General features: G+C 39.1%; 1 protein-coding gene across 1 annotated transcript in view; it reads left to right on the forward strand.

Moving 5' to 3' along the window:
- The window catches only part of chrna8 (cholinergic receptor, nicotinic, alpha 8), a 44,037-nt gene that overhangs the window by 11,528 nt on the left and 10,299 nt on the right, over positions 1-22,210 (forward strand). The window contains exons 3-4 of the mRNA XM_042485486.1: positions 7,658-7,702; positions 12,238-12,347. Coding sequence (XP_042341420.1) covers positions 7,658-7,702; positions 12,238-12,347 — 155 coding nt within the window. The remainder of the gene's footprint in view (positions 1-7,657; positions 7,703-12,237; positions 12,348-22,210) is intronic.

Below are 22,210 nucleotides of genomic sequence, written 5' to 3' on the forward strand. Positions count from 1 at the left end.
ATCAGAGGCAGAATAGTCAGAGTAAAGCGGTTCATTCCTTTGCTATCCAAGGAAAGGCAGTTTCGTGGACCAGACACGGCTGCCAGAGCAAAAAAAGAGATTCATTGCAGATTCATCTGGTTCCCAGGTTAATCACCGCTCACTGCGACCATTACTGTGTTATGTCTGTACGGTTGGTACACTGGCTGTTTGGGGTCAGTCAACTGTACAAACTGGTGAGCTCGTCTGTCCTTCCTGGAGGAGGGATCCCTCCTCAGTCGCTCTTCCTGAGGTTTCTACCATATTTTTCCCTGTTAAAGGGGTCCTTTTGGGCATGTTATATGTTGTAAAGCCCTCTGAGGCTGATAATGATTTGTGATATAGACTTGAAATTATTGAACTGGAATTGAACTGAAATTACAATTTGTGCAGCCCTTTGGGACATGTTTTGTGATTTTGCTACAATTAATTTTGACTGGCATTGAGCAGTAAAACTGTCTGAAGATAACTCTACACTCTGAGGGGTCATTTTATTTAGCCAAGAAACTCAAAAGCATGCCATTTTTACTCTTTGTTTTGTTTTGTTTTTTTTATTGTAAATATTAAAAAGAGAAGCAGCATGTTGATTAGGAGTTGGCAGGAGCTTCTCTTTCAACCTTTGGACAGGACAGATTAACTGTTTTCAGTCTTTCTTTTAAATTTAAACTAACTTGATGTTGCTGTACCCTCATATTTACCACACAAATATGGTATCAATATTAACCTCTAACTCTCTGCAAGAAAGCAAATATGTTTAGTTCTTAAAATGCCAAACTATTCCTTTAAACACTTTCTGTACACTCTCCGAACCAGAACACAGTAGCGATGTTTACTTTTCTTAACTCTTTTCTTGGAGGAAAGCTTTGTTGGAAACATCAGTTCTTTTCCATTTTACAGCCACAAACACACTCACAAAAACATACCCAGAAACACACAGAAACCTCATTTAGATCAATATGGCCACAATCTTCTCTTTCTCTGTCGCTCTTCACTCTTTTTCATGTCAAACCTTCGGCTCTTAAATCGACACTTCTGTGGTTTGGGTAGAGTTTCTGTCACATTTCATTTGATGTTTTGCTCCCTCTGCGTTCACCCTGTGCTTCATTGTGAGTTTCCTCCTGTTCCTCGTCTTATGCACCTATCCTCTCTTCAACCCACACATAACCTCTTGCCTGTTAGCCCCACCACACAGCCGGAGCACTCATCCAAAAAACCCAAGCCGACACCCCGTCACATCCCAGAGCCAGCCCTGTCACAAGACGTGTATGTTTTCTCATGATAACTACATGCTGGTAAGAGCTGGGCTGGTATATAGGATTTCCGTTCTATTATTAATACAGGCAAGTTTTCTACTGCAATTATAAAACAGCATTTTAGTATATTCTTAGAGCTTGCAAATGAGAGAGAGTCAAGAGGCGAGGTAATTTCCAGAGAGAACATATGGCGTCTTTTAAACACTATGCCCAAGACCCTTTGTGCCTTTTTTGAATGACAGGTTAATCTTACATGTTTTTAATTTGGTGAAAAGTTATAGATAATGTAATGACTTTAAGTTATAGCTCTGACAAAGTTTAACCTCATACATTGGCCACAAATTTCCATAGACAAACACACATTTATGCAACACACTGTTTATGCAATGCTTGTCGTTATTGTTGTTATCTACATTGTTCACTACCTCAATACATAATGGATAAGATGGCAACACCACATGAATTAATGCTTGCTGGGCAGTTGTAAATAATGTAAGGTAGGTAGTGTGTGTGTATGTGCTTATATGAGTGTGTAATGTGCCCTTTGATTCCTCCATCTGCTCTGGGTAACTCTCTAACCAGGGAACTGGGGCAGGTCAGCACAGACCACAGACACCACGATCATCACCATGAATAATGACAGAGACATGGGCAAACTGACAGCTGAGCGCAGGACTGGTCACAGTTCAGTATGTGAAGGGCCATCATGTGTCTTACTGCAGCCAAAGAAACTAAGGTTCAGTGGCGAATATAATGCATGGATGTATTAAGAAGTCTGGATACAGCCATGGAGGTACTCATTGGCACATGAAGCAAAAAAAAGCTTTATTTCCAGGTATAAAATAGTCACATCTATGGGCCTATGAGACTTGCGCACTAGAGACTTACAGTGGCCGAGTGTTGCCCGAGAGGGTAACTTCCACCGACAAAGCTGCTGACTTCTGGTTTAGTGCTGTGTTAGCTAGAATAGCAGTCTAAAAAAATTTAGCATGCTCTATTAGAGTTTCCAAATGTTATCGAACTGGATGGCTTAAATCTAGATAGTGAAATGAGTCAATACGCTGGTGTTTTGATGCTCACAAAAAAATATCCACTGATTTACAGACATCTCTTTCTTTTTTGTAAGTATATCATGGATGTATTATAGGGAAGTCTGGATACATACATGGGGGCGGGGCCTCGTTCATTCCTATGAGAACTGCTCTGTGGCGCATGAAAAAAAGCTGTTTTTCCAGGTTTAGAATTGTGTAAAATACCCAAATCTACTGGCCCGAGCGGGTAACTTCTGCCAGTGGAGCAACCGAATTCATCATTAGCGCCTCACTATCTTGAATGGCGGTCTCTTTTAGACTTTCCACATGTTATTGAACCGAATGGTTTAAATCTAGATAGTGATAGTAGTCATTTCGTGGGGGAGGTTTGATACTCACAAAAATTATTTACTGATTTACAGACGTCTCTTTCCCGATGTATGTCAATGGGGAAAAGTCTTTCTGGGCCATTGTGCATCACGTGACAGACTCGAATGGTGTAATTCCACTTTTGGCGCACTTAAAGTAGACTAATACCGCTCTCATATTTGCCCTTTAAACATAAGGCAACAAGCAGTGTTAGCTTACCTGAGCACAAACAGTGGGAACGGGAAGGGGGCAGCTAACATGGTGCTGTCTAAAAGTACCAATTTCCAGCAAGCCGGACGTTTTCAGTCCATATGCTAAGCTAAGACAACCACCTGCTGATCCGAGCTTAATATTTAATGGACAGATATGAGTGTTGCATCGATCTTCTCATCTAAAGACCTGACAGGATTACAGGGTAAGAGGGGAAAAATATTCACTGTGCTCGTCTGTAATTCAACCCATTGTTATAGAAATTCTGCAGGATGCGTAAAAAAAGAGAAAACCAGTACCTGCAGATGACATCATACGACCATATAGGCCTATATGTTGGGAACAATATTTTTACTGTGAATCATAGTAGCAAATAATATTTTTGACTTCCTCCAATGTCACATAAAAAGTCAAATTTCAACAGAGCTGATAAAGCACAGAGGACGGAAAAGAAGCTCTTCCTGCAGGAAAAATTGAGTAGGTACTGCAGCTGTAATTATTACAGAAATTACCCCCATATGTGCTCCAGACAAGATTAGTGCAGGTTTAGAGAAATAAATCCAGTCAGAGCAAACATTTTTGGAAATACTCTTATTTGCTCTTAGCGCCATTCTGAGTAATGGATCTGAATATCTCCTGCACCACCTACGAGGTTTCATGTAGTGCATGTAAGTAGAAAGAAAAGAGAGAAAGAATGAAATTAAACAAACCTAAAAAAAAAAAAGGCTGTAAGTCGAGAGTTGTTGGTGATCATAGTGTTACTTAACAACTCTTCACAAGTCGTCCTGACAAAGATTCCCACAGTCAGAGACAATCCTCTTAATAAATGTGGCTTTTCACAATATGATGGCAGCTTTCTGCGTGTGTTCACATTTTATTTGAACAACCTTGTGACATAAATGTAGAGAGACACTTCCCATTGTGTGCTTGCTAAACCAGGCTGTGTTGAATTCACCTGAAATTCGACCGCATCTGTTGGAGCATTATTAAATCACGAAGGCGTCCTGTTCAACCCCCATGTCACAATGCCCTGTTTAAGAGCTTTTTTTTGTAGAAATTGATGGAAATCTGAGGTGAAGTCTGGTGCAGGGAGCACAATAGATGATTCTTAGGTATGATTAAGGATTTCAGGATTTCTTTTCTTCACTGTTTGTCGATTGAAATGCTGATTCTCAGATCTGGATTGAAAGAAAATATAAAAGGTATATTGTTCCCTTCTGGGAATAAAACACAGATAAAAAAGCCGATTCTGGAACAATGCACATGGAGATTTACAGCAAAGCACCAATTCATATATATATGACAGCATGTTTTTGTCGTGGGGAATATGGTGTCAGATGACTTGCAATAAACTACAGTTAAGGAGCTTTCACTGAATGCAAGTGTCCATCTTGCCCTTGACAGTCTGTCTAAAACCAATCAGAGCAGATTTATGAGGAGATTAGAGTGTTCATGGCGGCAGTGACAGGCCTGAAACAGGCTATTGCAGCTGAGCGAAATCCCACAAAACGCCACAAAAGAGAGGCCAAGCACAAGACAGAGTGAAAACACAGCAACCTTCTGAATCTCCACGATTGCGAGCTCAATTGCGAACATACACACTCACCAAAGGGATAGAAAATTGTTGCTTTGTGAAGCAAACAATGTAAGGCTGTTCTATTTCAGCAGCGGAGAAAGGAGGCTGTTTAGAGGAGGGACAGACCAGCAAAGGACAGGGGGAGAAAAGATTGGAGGGAGTTAAGGAGGAGGTGAGGGGGCGGGGATGAGAGAAAGAGAAGTGCAACAATTGTGTGGAGATCGATTTCCATTATAAAAGAAGTAAGAGCAGCGAGTCTGCTTTGGTTGTCATTGATGACAGAGTTTAAGCACCTTTAAGTTCATCCATACATCTCAATAATAATGACAATGTGTTGCAAAAACAATATTCGCATTCATATCAGGGGTGGTTCCAAACCTGAGTACGTAGTTTATCCATGTTGATCTATGTTATCCATGTTAAGTTCTGTTGCATCACCACGTCAGTATCTCAGGAGGATGGAGGGACACCTGAGGAAGAGAGACACATACTTTTTGAGTTAACGAAACCCATGTCTTCCTAACTGGAAAAGTTGTGCTGGTTTAAGTTTCTTAAATATGGCTTCAAATATATCTGGAGCAAAAAGTCATTAAGCTCAAGCCTGCAAACATACAGGCTTAAGGGCTGATCACACTGAGATGAATAGAGAGACATCGCCAGCAAAAACATTGTTTCCCTATGGTACGGCGCCTGTCGGTCCTCCTCTCTTGCTGCTACGCGCCACATTTTTCTGGCTGTTTTTGGGTGCGCATAAAAGCTAAAATATTTTCGACTTTTCAGCACAAGATACAAAGTCAAACACTCATCAGTGTTGCTTTTGCTCACATGCACACAGTATGTGCTGCAGCCCCGTTCAAGGTCGTGCCTGGTGCAATGCGTCTGTGTGATCACCCCTTTAGTCAAAATTAAAGGTGCCCTGTGTGTTTTTTTTGGCCATTAGAAGCTCTGTGGAGCAATTTGTTGTAAGGGGCCAAAAGTCACACAATTTGTTACTTATGTAGAAGTAACAAATTGTAAGAAGCTTAACATTTTAATGTACAATCTCACTAGTAGCTATCGCTGTACAATAAATATAGTTCAATAAAAATAGTGAATGAAATGGAAATAATCAAGTAGAGAAGAAAAAACTCAAAATTAAACTTAAATACAGTATTGAAGTAAATGTAGTTCCTCACTTTCCCCAACTGGACTGTAAGGGTGCACACAACATATTTTGGTGAGAAAAAAAGAGTGTATACATAACTTTGGGTAATATTCAAGAAATCTACAGGATACCCTTAACTGGATCATTATCACGTCCTCTAGTGTTCATCATGTTTAAGAACTCTGTTCCCAGATGTGAAAGACCACTGCTCTCATGCAGAGTCCTGAGAAATCACCCATTTTTTTAGTCTTTGAAAGGTTCAGGTTTAATTGAATAACTGTTAAAACAATAAATATTAAATAGCCTGCAAATGTACTAACACAAAACCAATGCTGTGACAAAATGGAAATTATCCCCAATTCATCAGCTAACTTACAGTTTGAAACTGTAGACGGATATAAGATGACTTTTTGACTTTTCATTTTTGCAGTGGAATCTTTTTGAAGTGATACATTTTTCCACTCCCATTTACATAAATGAAGGTGGACTAAAAATACTGCACATCTCAGTCTATTGTGAAACAACAGCACCACAAACCACGTGGTTTTAAAACGGAAGTGGCTGCATAAAACGTAAGATCATCATTACTCTGTGATATGAACTCAAAGGGAAAAAAATGCACTGTCATCTTATTTAATGTAATGACATCAGCTGAAAATACTGTACACTTAATCGAGGACTTTTCAAAGGACCAAACTTGTGATTTTGCAAGTTTTATCCCATTAACTCCAAATTTTGCTTACTTTACAATACTGTCAAACATTTTTGGAAAGCCCTGATATGGCCCTTTGCTCCTTTAAGGAAAGGACTATGCAACCAGTAGTCCATCTGAGCACACTTATCTGTGACTATCTCTCAACATAAGAATAACTTTCATTTTTCAGGTTCCACCTCTGAAATTGCGTGCCTGAGAGAAAGAGAGAGAGAGAGAGAGAGAGAGAGAGAGAGAGAGAAAAGCGGGATGAAACGAGCGAGAACAGAAACTGTGTGATAAGAAAGAAAACTGTACAGTAGATTAGGTCTGCTGGGATGAGAAATAGAAAGAAATAAAGTGAGCAAATTGATTTCATGATTTGATTTCACCACAGTAACATTAAAGGAAAAGTTTTCAAAGGGTTGGACTTGTGGTGTTATTCCAGCTCGTGTCATCGATGGAAGATAACGGGATAAATCACTAAAGCGATCTGTGAAAATAAAAAAGGACAAATGTGCAGAGCAACAGAGACGAGAAGATGCTGAGCAGTTTGCACAGTTCTTAAAGGGTAAGAGGGAGGTAATGAGCCAGACACTCAGCGTACCAGTGTGCAACAAGAAGCAAAACTTGTCGCTGTCATGTAGGATTTTGCAAAACAGACTTTAAAGAAGTCCATTCCCACCTCAGAGTTTTTTTGTCTCTCCTTCCTTGTGGCTCTACTCCTGACCTCTTTCAATGCTTTTTCTCTTTGCTGTCTCATGAATTATCTCAGCCTCTGTCTGTTCTGATTCTCTTTCTGTCAATCTGGATTCCTCTCACTCTCTCCTCTTTACTTTGTCCTTGCTATGCTCCCCTCTTTCTTTTTCTTTCATGGCCATTTGACCACAAACTGACCCTTGTGAAATATAAAAATGCAGCCTATGCCACTGACTGTTTATTTCTATTTTCATGACATAGACGGAAATTGCCGTGAACTCATCTCTTTGTAAAATTGCCACATCTTTTCTGCTCAGTGTCACTGTCCATTCCTGTGCAAATTGCTCTCTTTTGTTATATTTTTTCATTCCCTTTTGTTTACAATTCCAATTGTTTAAAATGGCAAAACACGACGTCTGTTTCATTACATCACAAGAATCTCGTAAAAGGGGAGAAAGCTGAATGCATCATTGTCATTCAGTGAGCACGCCAGCCCCGAGTCATCTGGGTTGCAGTTTGACTTCATTGCCGATCTGTCTCATAATCCCACCTCGTGTTTACCAGACATGCAGTATTTATTTTTTTATTTTCTCACCCTGAAGAATAATTTCTGTCTCCAGCCATGTCTACTCACTGCTGATAATTCTCTCTCTCTCTGTCCTCCAGGATGAAAAGAACCAGGTGTTGATCACAAATGCTTGGCTGCAGCTGGTATGTCTCCTCTCTAAGCACTTTTTGTGTGATCACTGTGTTATAATTGGCATTTCGTATATTTTTGGAAACTGTGTGTCTGATGTTTGTGTCTTATGGGCTCTGACATTTTCAAAAAGTGTTCACACCTAACTGCCTTTAAAGGCACAGAGCCAGGTATGACTTGAGATGCAACCAATAAACTTTTGTTCTGCCCCCCTCCAAAGTGTCTATACATATCAGTGAGTTTCCAGGGCCTCATGTGACCAAAAAAAAAAAAAATGCCTAAAGTTTATGGCAGGAAGTGCTGTCAAATGGTGTAGATGTGTGCTTTTCCTTGAAATAAAAATGAAATAACCGTAGGCTGCGTCAGAAATTAGATTTTGTGAGTGATTTATTCTTTCATTATACTTAGCCTAATAATAGCATGATAAATATTTACTGTCATCATGAGGCTATGTCACAGGAGAATGAGGATAATTATATCTAATTAAGCCAGCAAATCATGTTTTCAAAAATATTCTCAAGACATTTCTGATGCACACTTGGTTACTTTCTTTTGCCTTTTTAAGCCCTTATATTTTAAATTAGTTGATGTCTTTATGTCTCTAATCGTAATTATGAATGGGAAATTGGCAAATGTTGATGATACCCACTTTGCCGAGTTGTGACGTTTGCGTGGTGTTTAAAGGCAGCAGAAATGTAGGAAAGTATGGAAACAGCGTCAACAATTGGCAGCAAAAAAATAATATTTCGTAATTTTGTTCCCAGTAGCTATCATTTACTTTTAGTAGTTGCACATTTTAGTATATGCATCTATTAGCTGTAGCAAAGTCAACTTCTAACTGTAAAGCATGCCAGGCGAGTATACTAACATTGATAATAACGTTATTTTAACACGAGTTGCTGACTTGATGTCATAAATGCATAAACATGGCGGGCAAAAGCCAGTGTTTGGTCCATGGTAAGAAACTTTTATTAATTCAAGTATTAAATATATGTTTTTGATCACATGTAAAGTGTAATATGGTATTAATGTTAACTGCTGTCCATTCAGAGTGACCTAGATTAAATATCAAAATATGCAAAGATATAATATGTAATATATAAGAAATAAGATAAAATAAAAAAAAACAAAACTGGAAAGAACTATCAAGCTCTTGTCTAAAAGCTCAGCATTAAAATGCATTTCATGTTCTCTTTAACTTCCATGTTTTTCCACTTTACAACCTCAAAGCACATGAACACAACAAAGTCGGAAGAACAACTTCCTTACTTGGAAACTCCGCCCATCTGACATCACATCAGTGCAGCATAAGACATGATTTGGGGAGAGTATCGATTGTCAGTTTCCAAATAACGTCTACTCTGCAGTTTAAGGATGTGAAACTAAGCTACTTAGCTCAGCTACATCACGTCTCTCCCATTAAATAAAGCTGAAATAAGTTAATGGTAGAGAAGTATGCATCGCAATGTTCAGTGAAACATAACATCAGGCCAGTCAGGTAGGAACAACAGCCTCATTATCACAGCAGCCCCAGTCAGAATAGCCTATTAAGGATGTCACAGCCTGCGCTCATTCAGGTTGAGTTGGCTGCTGACTGGCTTACAAGTTATGAATGGATCAATTATTCAGGAAGCTATCTCTTTAATACGGGCATCTACTTTGGTGTAATGGCTTAAGGGGGCTTTGCAGATGCAGCAGATTTTGAAGGAGACTTGAGAAGTACATTAAGTAGCTCACAGACAGTCGGACAGACGCAGAAGGGGCAGGTTCACCTTCGCTGCGTCGCAGAGGATTTGAGGATTACAGGTTTATCAGGCAATGAATGTCCCACATCCGAATGGACAGGATTTTATGCGGTTTTTAGCTGTGAGAATTGTAATGAGCTTAGGTTTTCTAAGAACTTGGTGTAACTTTTGTCTCCTCGTCTGTAGCCATTCAATGCAGCTGCTGGAAGAGTGACCTTTAAAGGGTCAGTTAAGGACAAAAAAACAAACCCTGTTTCCTCCAGATTTTGAGTTATTTGAGCTCTAAAAATTGTGTTTGTGGTACTCAAAATCTGTCGGTAATGTGTCTTCCAGGGGCCATGTTGATGTGAATTAAGATAATCCAAGAGTCAAACTGTGGATACATGACTGTAGCCTGATGGGACCAGTGAGAACCATAGGATAAAGATGAAGTCGCTTGCAAATGTTACATGGAAGAAATACTATTGGCCATAGAACGTTATCTGTTTTGACTGACAGTCAAAGTTTAATGAATCCTAACCAAAAACCAAACATCAAAAAAAAAAAAAAAAAAAAGTTGCAAAGCTAAATATACATATATATATGTATATGTTTATGTATAGTATATGTAGTGGAATTCTTAGTTATTATTTGTGCATAATTTCTAATCCAATCATCTCTCTAAGTATACTAGCTGTCCTGGCTATGGGGACTTTGCAGCAGCAAAAGTGCTAAATATTTAATTATCTACTTAACTATTTCAGCAGACACTTTTCTAGGATGCGTGATATATACTGCATATTTGCACCCCACACCGTCTCCTGGGGCTTGCATTCAGTGAATGAATTTCACAGTCCCTTAATAAGAACCTAGTTGTTTCAAATTAGTGACGCTTTCTTAAATTTCTGTTATGTAACCCAAAACCTATTCTTAGACAGCTGTTACCTTACGTAGCCCAGTGTCCTCCTCATCTATTCCTGACTGACTACAAAGTTACTGAGCTGTAATTTGTTCTGTTGGCTGCTGGTTGAGCTTTCCCAGCCAACGTGAGCAACATGAAAAAGAGGCTCCATAGCACCAAACCGCCAAGGCCCACAGTTGACAAGTGTAGTGATTAAGTCATTAACTGCGTGAGTGGAGACATATGTCAGCAGGCCCTCTTTAGATGGATGACATCTCTGAAATGGCTCAATTCAGGCGCCCTCTGTATAGGATTTGGGGTTGATTGTAAGGTTACTTATAATATGGACAGAGAGGCAGACGGATTTGTATGGAAACATGCACACATTGAACAGTCCCAAGAGCATATTCATGCAAACACAAATATACACACTGCAGAATATCCATATGTCCATACATGCACAGTGACACAGACACACACACACACACACACACACAAACACACATGCACAAAAAGGCACAAACAGATGTATTCACTGTACTGTGGCCACATTAGCATGGGACTGTGTATGCTCCATAGAGAATGTGCCCTGTGGCTACGACATCTGAGTGCCTCCACCTATATGTGACTTCTATAAATACACACACACACACACACACACACACACACACACACACACAAAGACAGAAATAAACACGAATGAACATGTTTACCAAAACTCAAGCTAATATGTGTACCATTCCACAGATCACACATCATCTTGCTACATATTTTAAGTCATTTAGAGGCAACACACACTCACTCTTTGTGGCTTAAACACTTTGATGCTGAGCTCAGTTAGCCCCTTGCTGAATACAGACCCAGACTCAGTTGGGAGTGTAGGGGTCACTGCCAACAACTGTTGGCTTGGCAAGGTTTCACTGCCAGGCTTCATTAGCAGAGCCGAGACAAAGCGTAAGAGCCAACAGTCGTCGGGATATTAGCCTGGCTAAAGGGACACTGTTTGACTTCTGATGATTTTAGTTTGATCATGATTGTAAAGAAAGTTCTGCGTTGCTGCAGTGTGCCAGGATATGTTTTATATTAAAAAACAACAACAACAAAAAAGATGACATGATGCACATGTGATAAGCAGCTGGGTAACATTGTACCAGCACTATTTAAATGTTGAACATGTGTTGCTGTCAGAGCTGTGAATATTGTTAATAATATAGTAATATCAACAACAAAAACAGCACATTGGCTTGCCTGGCTGGGATGCAAACTAAAAACAGACAGTTAAGAGTCTAAAAGGGTAACTAGGTATTTTTCAATCTGAACCCTATTTTGTTTACCCTACGAGAGAGAGAGAGAGGGAGAGAGAGCTACAATGTAATGTTAATGGGCACCATCATTTTACGACCACGAAAAGTGCTGGTTTTGCCACTGACAGGCTCATTGTGATTATAAACGTCTGACAAGATTATGAAAAGGATCACTACAGAGACAGACAATTGGTTTAAATATTAAGGTATTTTTTTGTTTCACCAGAAACAGCTCCGAAATCACCATCGATAAGTCCACCATCTGAAGCGGTCAGTGGCCAAACAAGCACTTTTTGTGGATATGAATTAAGTCATTGATGCCCTGAGTGCTTATTTTACAGCCTGTTTTGCTGCTGCTGGCTGTTGCCCTCTCACCCAACATTGGACCAGTTTCAAAACAATGGTGTCCCCATTGGTCACTCAGACATCAAAAATGGGACAAAGGGTCCAGGTTAAAAAAGGTTACCCTTTAAATTTGACATTTATGTCAACATCTTTTTATTTCTGACCCATTCTGCTGTTTGCTCATTTAACCTTTTTTTGTTGAGTGTTTTGTCCTTGTTTTAATGCCATCACCTCTCCTTGATCTGTCTCGTTTGCTCTCTGTGTTTTTGTTTCAGTATTGGACGGACATTTACCTTTCATGGAACCCAGAGAACTTCCCCGGAGTTCAGAACCTGCGCTTCCCCTCCAACCTGGTTTGGGTCCCAGATATCCTCCTCTACAACAGGTGAGGTGAAGTTGTAACTTTTGTCCCTGTTCTTTTGCCTTTAGTCTTGTCCTCTTTTGTGTCCTTTTGTATTTGTTTCTCTCCCACTTAAATGGATACTTTTCCCATTTTCAACCAGGTATGTGTCTCTGCGGTGTGGAAAGTAAATGCAAGAGAAGAGTTTGCAGTGCTGCTTGACCGGGGGGCGCCTTAACACACACTGTAGTGACGCATGGCTAGTTAAAAATAGGCAAAGTATCCCTTTAACCCTTTGAAACCTGAGCATGTTGGTTTTCAATGAGCAACAATAAGACATGAACCAAAAATGTGCAAAAAAAAACAAAAAAAGTTAAAAAAAAAAAAAAAAAAAAAAAAAATATATATATATATATATATATATATATATATATATATATGATAATAAATAATTTTTAAAAAATATGTACGTATCCATTTAATATAATTTTTGTGACATGATTTTAAAAATAAAAAAATATAGTTATAAATATAGTTTTCTGGACATTTTTCTATATTTTTTAGATCATTTTCTCAATAATCCTCCCTCTTTTTAAAAATAATTTTAAAGCCTTTTTTTCCGGTCACCTTTTACCAAGAACAAGAACACTGAAGTCAATCCAGATACCAGTCACTGCAGTGTTTCTCCAGCTACTCCTGAGATGTTTTACTGATCAAATCTACTTTTGCACATTCTGAAGGATGCCAGTTCAGAAAACTATACAAAATATTTTATAATGCCATATCAATATTGGTATAATAATGTAATTGTACTGTTCATATTTCATCTCTACTCCACAGACCCTCAGAATATCCCCACTTTTGAGCTGACAGAGTGATTCATCATCTCACCATACTGCATTTAAAATGGTCCACATAGCGTACTTTTACTCGTACGAATAAGAATGGTTATTTGATTAAGTATATTGCCGTTAAGGAAGAGATGAAGAAAGGCAGCTAAAATGATGAAACCTCATTTTTACTGATAATTACATCAGTGGCTACTGGCATGATCAGCACAGTGGATAATTTGTCACTGCTCGTACAGTTTCATTTCATTCATACTCCTCTTATTTATTTTTCATCCATGTTTTCCTGTTCTCTCTGGCTATTTTTATTATTCATCTATAGGAATTTGTTTTCTATAACACACAGATGGGTACTCAGCTCGGTTTACTCAGTGACACAGTGGATACAAATATTCCCCAGACGAAATTTCACTCTTGGTTACAGCCTTGTTTAATGAGGTTATTGAGCTGAATCCCTCTGGGAGGACATAAACCATAACTCCCATGGGGCTTTGCATCTGTTGCCTGCACTGGGCAGCAGGGATTAGACGAGTGAAAACATTGTGCCAAGTGGCTGGAAATGTCAACAGACAGTATTTGTATATAATGCATGCAGTGTTTCAGTCATTTATTTTAGACATCCTCAGGTGTTTTAATCATTTTTGTAGGGATGGTTCACTCTGAAACTCTATATTTTTTACCGGAAACTTCCATGTGGCTGAGCTCATTTTTTTTTATTCCTCAGTCAAAGAATCACTAAGAAACAGAAATAACGACTGTTAAACAGCTCGTCCGTCTCTTTCATTCAGAGGTCAGCCTAACAGAACCTCTTCCCTGTTCAATCTTCTCAGCCATTTTGGCTCTCTGCTGTTTGGATAGAGATGAGACTGCTGTGCTTGTTTAAATAAATTAGGTTGCTAAGTGTTTCTGAGATTGACACAAACGATGTTGTTGGGACCTGCTCAGTTGCTAACAACAATTCAAGGATCTCTTAAGCCTGCCACTGAGCAACTTGATCATTTTCCAGCGTCTTTTGTGTTCCGGACTTTGGCGCACATTAAAAGCATGTCCAATCTCGTCCTCAAAAAGAAGCCACGTTTAGACATTTATCACAGACAATTGCCTGCATGGTAAACAAATAACATTGAGAACATTTACCCTCTTACTAAACAGCTGTGACATACTGAAAAACAACAAATACCCAGTGTGCCTCTTAGGTTGTGCCTGTGAAATCACATGACTGTCTGGCACACATGAGCGATACGGGTCTCAGTTCTTTACCCGAAAACTCTAAGAGTTTCACATGAGGCTTGTTGGAAGACGTGTATATAGCTGATGCAATAATCTTATAGTGCTTTAGTGCAATTATTTTTGGTAGAGCATCTGGGCAGCGCCTGGGTTCAGGGCATTGTGCAATGCTCCTGGGGTGTGGGGATTGGGGGGGGTACTTTGTGTTTATTGTCGTGTGATTGTAAATGTGTGTGGCCGTGTCGCCTGTGTTCTCTCGACCTGGTGGATGGATCCGGGGAGGATATTGTGTTGATTGTAGTCTGACTGTATATAAAGACAAATTTCTTCGAAGGGAGACAATAAAGGCTAATATTTATCGTAATCTTAGTTGTGGAACTGGTTATATGATATGAATAAAAGTAGGTTGAAGAGGCTGAATATTTATCTGAGTAAACAAATAATTGGTTAGAGTAACAGTTTAGTAAAAAATTTTTTAATAATGAAAATCTAAATGCTGGTTTGTTTAGATAATCTGTGTTTGCAGAGGACTAAGGACAGTGGACTGATGATTCAGGGACTAAACCCAAACTGTGTACTGTGATGACAATATAAACTGAATATGGTACAGGCAATTATGTTGCATAGAATTTGTCTAAAAACACTTAAATAGAAATTTTAAAAAGAATGAATAAATGAATAAGACTGTACAGATAATTATAGATCTCTTTGTCCAAAAGTTCAATAGGAGGGAAAGACAAAAGCAAAAAATGAAATAAAAAAAAGAAAAGAAAATATATGCTTACCTTACACAGAAGTTTTTATCTTGAAGTAGTTCTGGCTGTGGATGATTCCATTTTTTATTTTTGTGCCTGCAACACCAAGATAGAGCAATGCATTAGATAAAATGCAATTATGGAGAAGAAAATCAGATGCTGCAAAGTCTGTTATCAGGTTATTGCAATGGTAAGCATTCTATACAGGTTTTTTTTTTACAGTAAATATAGTAATGAAAGATCATTTTTACTTGAATGAGGCACTCCCCGAGTAAACATAAATCATGTTAATGTGCAAGGGAATACCACCTGAGGAAATACCAAAGTGGTGTTTGTCTGTTGCTCTTGCCTCTGTGAGTAAAACCGTTTTTTTTTTTTTTTTTTTGTAGCGTTGCTGTAAAAGGCACCGGGGGAGTAAGGCTGTGTGATTGTTGACCATTATTAAACTGTCAACCCCTAAGAGAGGGTATTTAACAGGAGAGTAAGATGTTTTAAATGCACCAATCCTTTCATACTTCCTTAGAATCTGACACACACACACACACACACACACACACACACACACACACACACACTTGTAATGAGGGAAAGACGACTCGATACATGGCAGAGTTGATTGATGGCGTCAGCTTTTCAGCTTTACCTTCAAGGTGATTGAGGATTTTTTCGTTTGGGGGGGGCAGTGACAGATTCCCCACTTAGTGTGCACGAGAGACGGAGAGGGAGAAGGGAGAGGTTTGGCTATCTAACAGGGATGATACAGAACATTAAGCAGCTTACGGTGGGGATCAGCGATCGCTAATGATAACAACAATATAGTCCTGACACAGACACAGATTGAAACTGACATTCCTCATGCGTGCAGCATGAATCATGAGTAAAATCATTCATTTCTATTTTTATGAAGCAAGGAGACAAGCGAGAAAAGGGATTAAAACTATGAGATAAGATGAACTTTTACTGATCTCCACCTGGAAATTAGGGCGTTGTTGTAGTGAGACTTCAGCAGGGACCAAGACAAAAAGTGTAAGAAATACAAACTGTGCAAATATGTAAAATGAATACCATAAAACATCTTTTATAACTGTCACATGAGAAAGCGAAAATAATGTCACAAAAGCATTGTGCAGGTTTCGTTTCAACACGGAGGACAAGTGAAACTGGGGGTTTGAGGTCCTGAGGTGGAGAATTTTGAGCATTAAACATATAATCCCTGCATTCTCATGAGGTTATATGCACCAATTTGTGCCTTTTCTGCATCAGTTTACAGTGGAAATGTCTTTAACTTCAAAATATGGTCCTCTACTATTTTTATATATTTATTGGGGGAATGGACCTGCACATATTAGGATTTATCCCCTACATTACCCTAAATCTACACCTATGATGCTGTATTTGGCTGTTCACATGAAAAATGACAGGAATAGTTGTGTCATGAATTGAAAAAAGAACTTCAGAGAGAACTTTAAACCCTGGCTTCTTAGCGGATGTGAATGTGACATTGTTGGTTTCAAAAAAGTTATAGAACTTGTCAGACAAAGTCACCCAAATAACAACATTGGAAAGGTCGGGGGTATGAGATTTCCAAAGTTTTTCAACCATTTGACAAGCAGTTTTGACATCATGTCTAGATCGAATTCAGCCCTGTGTGAAAGAAGAAAAAAAAAAAACCCCGAAAAAACAGCCTTCTCATTAATTTGAATGAGGCCAGTGTGGCAATGCAGAAGGGATGCCAGCGCAAAGGGCTTTGGCAGAAAACATCCAGGGTCATCCAGCTGGACTGTAACCCCTCATTTGGCAAGATCTTGTGGTAACCAATCAAAAACAGACGTGCCCATTCCTGGTGGATTACTTTTTATTTTTTAAGGTTTACATCACAGTCATTGCACACAGTAATATAAACCACTGCGTGAGCTTTGGTATAATGCTTCTTCAAACTCATAGATCTTTGAGTCAAATTGGACTTACTGGATCATCTCACCCGCAAAACACACAGCGCAATTTTTTGGTTTGAACGCCTATCTTTAAACAAAGTGCTTGTCAGATAATCAAACAGCGATTCAGATGTTGAGATGTTGCGGCCCTATAGTGTGATCTCTGGGTAAAAGCAGCTTATGTGTGTGTGGAGTCTCATTAACCGTCTCCTGTGCAGTGTTCACACTCCCGCAGCAACTATCTCCTAATGATGGGGACTGAAATGATATATGTGTTTATTTGCATGTAGAGCCGAGAAGTAAGATCCAATCATAAATGGTCACTCGAGACGCATATGGAGACGTAGTTTAATGCCAGATGATCACAGAGATAGATCTGTCTACTTATGATGCGATCACCCAAGACGCATGTTGAGGCTAGGCTCTCTGTCATGTGGCAGGTGAGGGTGGATTCCCTGGTGTGATCTCTGTCTATAAAAGCTGTCTCTGGGGACATGTCAGCTCTCTGGTGGGGACGAAGCCACAGGACCATGGCTTGAAAAGATCTGTCTTGTATAAATATGATGTCACAACCTTGTTGTAATCAGAGGGACTGGGGGTGGGGGGGCGTAAAGGGCTTAGGATATTTTGAGGATGAAAGGTCTGAACGTTGTTAATGCCTATGCAGCAAACAGCAGTTCAAAGTATGTGATCTTCTGTGAGTCTCTGGGTGGGGTTCAGAGGCGGATGCCGCCTGGGGAATTCGTAACAGACATATTGTTTGATCATACGGTAGTTCATGCAACATCACCTGAGGCCAAAGATCAATGATCGCCTTTGATGTTATTTCAATTGCAGAGAATTTGCAAAGTTGTGCATTTTCATGTATCCATCCATACGGGATGCAGGATAGTTTGTTTCTTCAGTCTAGCTTGGAGAGACGGGTAGTCTCTCCACGTTAGCCAAGACAGTTTGGACACAAATGCTGTAAAGCCAGACTGGTGGAGGATCTAACAAGTAGACAGCTGTATGTTTTCTATGTGCCCACGTCAGCACTGCAGCAAACCTAAACCCATTTCAGATGAATAATATAGGATCCATTTGTCCTGTCCCTGTCATGATTTTGAATATTTCACCATCTTCAGACACTTGGGAAGCTGTAACACAAAGGGCCCGACTCTCTGCTTTTATTGTTTTTTGTGTAAATAATGGAAGCCATCTCGCTGTTGAGCTGCTTTTTTTACATGTAGAGATGGTTGCCCTTGTGAATGTAAACAGTACAATGGTGTCTTTTCTGACATTAGCTGGCTGCATATCTTGATGATGGTGTTTTAACATACACTATAACAGTGTTTTCACAGGCATGAAATGTCAGTGTGTGTGATGCCATTTCACTGAGCGAATGGATATTTAAGTGGTACATTTTGTTCTGTATGAGAGGAAAGGCTATTTGCTTAAAATTGTATTCTTCAGGGCTCTATGTTTATATGTGTAGCAGGCACTGAATGCAGCATGCATTCATTTTGACAACTGACTTGTCTATCTTGGCAATAATTACCAACGGCAACAAACTCATTATAATTGGTTTTGTCTTCCAGTCTAGTCGCCAGCAGAAAATTCTGGCATTAAGCATTTCAAACTATGCATAGGTTACATTTGTGTACTTATATATGTGTTATATCAATGTTTATAAAGTGAAGTATAGTACAGGAGCTGACTCAGGAGGTGGAGGGGATGGTGGATGGCGTTTGACCTTGGCAAGATGCATGCCCAGATGCACACCACTGCTGAACACCTTTGAGACTGACAACTAAAGTGCTTTCTTTCATAGCAAATCAACACTGCATTTTCAGCAACTTTTGTTGAAGCTTTATGCTTTTTGGTGAGTAGGAGCCAGTTTTTACTAAGACATTGCTTCGTTTTCTGACATGAAAGTGCCATAAAGAGCAACTGTTCTTTTACCGAGACATTGCTGCGTTTATTGCCAGATTGTGCCACCAAAAGCAGGTGTTTTAAGCCAGAACATAATCTTTTCTAAACCATAACAAAATATTTTTTGTGCCTAAACTGAACGACATGTAAATAAGTGTTGCTGAAACTTTGAACTTTTGGACAGCTGTAGCTCAGAGGTAGGTCTTCCACTAATTTGAAGATTGGCGGTTCGATCTCTGGCTCCTCCAGTCAACATGTCAAAGTTTCCTTGGGCAAGACACTGAACCCCAAATTGCTCCTGATGGCTGTTTATTCGGTGTTTGATTTTGTCACCATAATAGCATCACAACCGTGCAAGACGCAGTCATGAAACTTAAAATTGTTTTAGTTGATATCAAAATGAAGGCTAAATTCGAAGATGAATGTGGTTCGAGCGAGAGAGCAGGAAGTAGGGAATAGGAAGTAGGTAAAGGTCCACTGAGCTCGCATTTTACAGAGTTCAGAGGTACACTTCTACATCTGATTTTCTTTTGTTGTTTCTCGTAACTGCACTGAGCTCATACTTTTGGTAACATTTGTAAGTAAATGGAAAGCCTTTTTTTTCTAATATGTCTTTCTTTTTCATTAAACAACTGGCATCTAAGAAAAAGAGTTAAATCATTGAAGAATCCCTTTGCGAGCAAAGAGACTCTATTGGGATTCAACACCTTGATCTTGCCCTTTTCTTTTCCGTATAGCAAATGACCTTTTTCAAACACATTCCACTTACTTGGTTATCTCATTAAAACGTGATAATGCATCAAGAAATCTCCAATGCTCATGCGTGCTCCATGTTAAGGTACACATATGTAGGTCACTACATTTCTATAAGGTTCACTGAACTAACTAAAATGCTAATGCTACACAACTAATGTATCTGTGAGGTAGATGTATTCCAAGTACCATTACAAGGCTAAATGCTAATTTAGCTCATTTATTCTCAGCAGTGAATAAGAGTGATTACTGCTGTTTCAAAGTATTCTCACAGCCTCTTTGTTTTTCCACCCTGTGCTAAGTGAAAAGAGTGATTAGATGTAGATTATTGATGCAGCGGCTATAAATCTGCATTGGGTAAAGCCTTGACCTGTTATAGGCCTCCTGGGCTCGTTCCCAGCACACTTTACTGAAATTTATGTGCTACCTGTCCAACAAAAAGCCTCCAGGAAGAGTTTAGGCATGCCCCTCACTCTTTCCCACTGCTCCCAATCTCATACCGTAAGTGGTAGATATGCACTAATGGGCAGTAATAGATGATGGTCTGAGTCTGGCTCTAGATGAGCACTCATTAATTGTTCAAAATGAGATCCATACAGTACATATCTCATTTTGAGTTTGTCTTGGGGTCACACTGAACAGAAAAGTATGAATACATACTGGTTCTGAATAATTGGATAAATACTAAGTTGCCATCACAGGAGACCTTTTACTGCTTCACTGCATTTGTAAAGGATGTTAGGTTTTGTTTTGTCTGCCATGCCAGCAGATCTGTAAAGCTGTACTTAGCTGTGCTTTGAGCTCAATAAACAAATTTAATTTTAACTTGTAGTTGACGCTAGAGGAAAAGTCAGGGATCAACGATGTCATTATAATTCATCTCAAGGCAAACATAAATGTCTGTAGGAATGCATCCAATATTCGTCAATATATTTAACTGAAAACCATAAATGTCAACCTGCATGTGGCGCAGGAGGAAAAGTCAGCCGATCACCAAAGATACAACCCAATCACCACAAAAAAATATGGTATTCTACGCTCCTGCAGACAAACTGTCATTGTGGTTATCATGTGGTTATGTTTAGGCACCAGAACCACTTGGTTGGGGTTAGGAAAAAATATGTATTGGCTTAAAATACCTATTTTTTTTGGGGGGGGGGGCACTATCCTGGTAGGAAACACAGCGATGTCTCAGTAAAAAACAAACGATTTTTGTGGCACTATTTTATAACTAACTAACTTATACCTCACATTAGAAAAGTTGACATACCGTATGTATGAAAGCTTCACATGTAACATGTTGTTTTGCAGAAATGTACAATGTCAACACTTTCTTGTAGCAACAAGGACAAAATATATCCTTTTGGAACCATGAATTTCATAGCAATCCATTTAATAGTTGTCGAGATATTTCAGTCTGGATCAAAGTGGTAAATTGCAGCCTGAATTGAACGACTGACGTGGTCTTCCCTTGAGCCACTAACATGGCTAAAAAGTACCTCCTCGATCTTAATGAAACATGGTGAAAGGCAGTTTATACACAAAAGATATGTATAATCGTTTTCTTGGATTCCTTAATTCATAGGCCAAGGTTTTCTACCTAAACAGATTTTGTGACATTTGTTTCTGACATAAAAAATAGGCACTATAATTATTTTGTTTTGGTAAACGTTTTGTCGCCAAATTCTTGAAGGTGTGGCAAATTTAGGCGTTGTCCACATACAGTATATATGGGTATATTTGAAAATGTAGTTTTTTCTTTGTGTTTTGCTATTTTGTCTTCATGCAAACTGAGTTTATGTCACTGAAAACAGATCTCGTGTAAACCTCAGTGCTAGGTGAAGATTTTTGAGAAACTCTGTTTTCATTGTTTAAGTGTAGACAAGAAAAACTGAGTTATTGGCTTGAGATGTCAGAATGCATGTGAATGTTTTATCTCCTTTGTAAGGTGCCACAATTAAGATGACATTTTGTGCAATGGCAAACGTGACCTAATAGTGCAGTTTGTAAGCTTGCTAAGAGAGCTTTTTAAATGCTTACAGATTAATGTATAGTTACTCTTCCACTATTCAAAACAGAGATGTCAATGAGCGCAACAAAGGTCACTGCATCATGTAGCCTTCCAGTAAAAGGTTTTATTCATGTTTCATGATTGGCCAACATCTTCTTCTTTGCATGGCTTTAGGGTTATGATCATATCGCTGCCTGTCAGTTTGGCATTCTCTTGGAAATGCTTCAGCTGGGTGTTGCATTTTTATTTGGTTGGAGATTTTTTTTAACAGTGCTCGTATGGAAGGGATTTTTTTCTGAATGAAGCCTCGATGAAGAGATGAGCTCTTTGAGTGCTTTTTAGATAAGAAATACTACAGAATTGAATGCACTTCTTAGGTTTATTTTAAAAGTGGTCCCTCAGAAACCTCTTCTCAAAGGTATTCAGTTTGCCAGGACTGAATATTTAATATCTCTGACATGCTTCTTTT

Source organism: Plectropomus leopardus, chromosome 4 (assembly GCF_008729295.1).
Source record: "Plectropomus leopardus isolate mb chromosome 4, YSFRI_Pleo_2.0, whole genome shotgun sequence".
Classification (NCBI taxonomy): Eukaryota; Metazoa; Chordata; class Actinopteri; order Perciformes; family Serranidae; genus Plectropomus; species Plectropomus leopardus.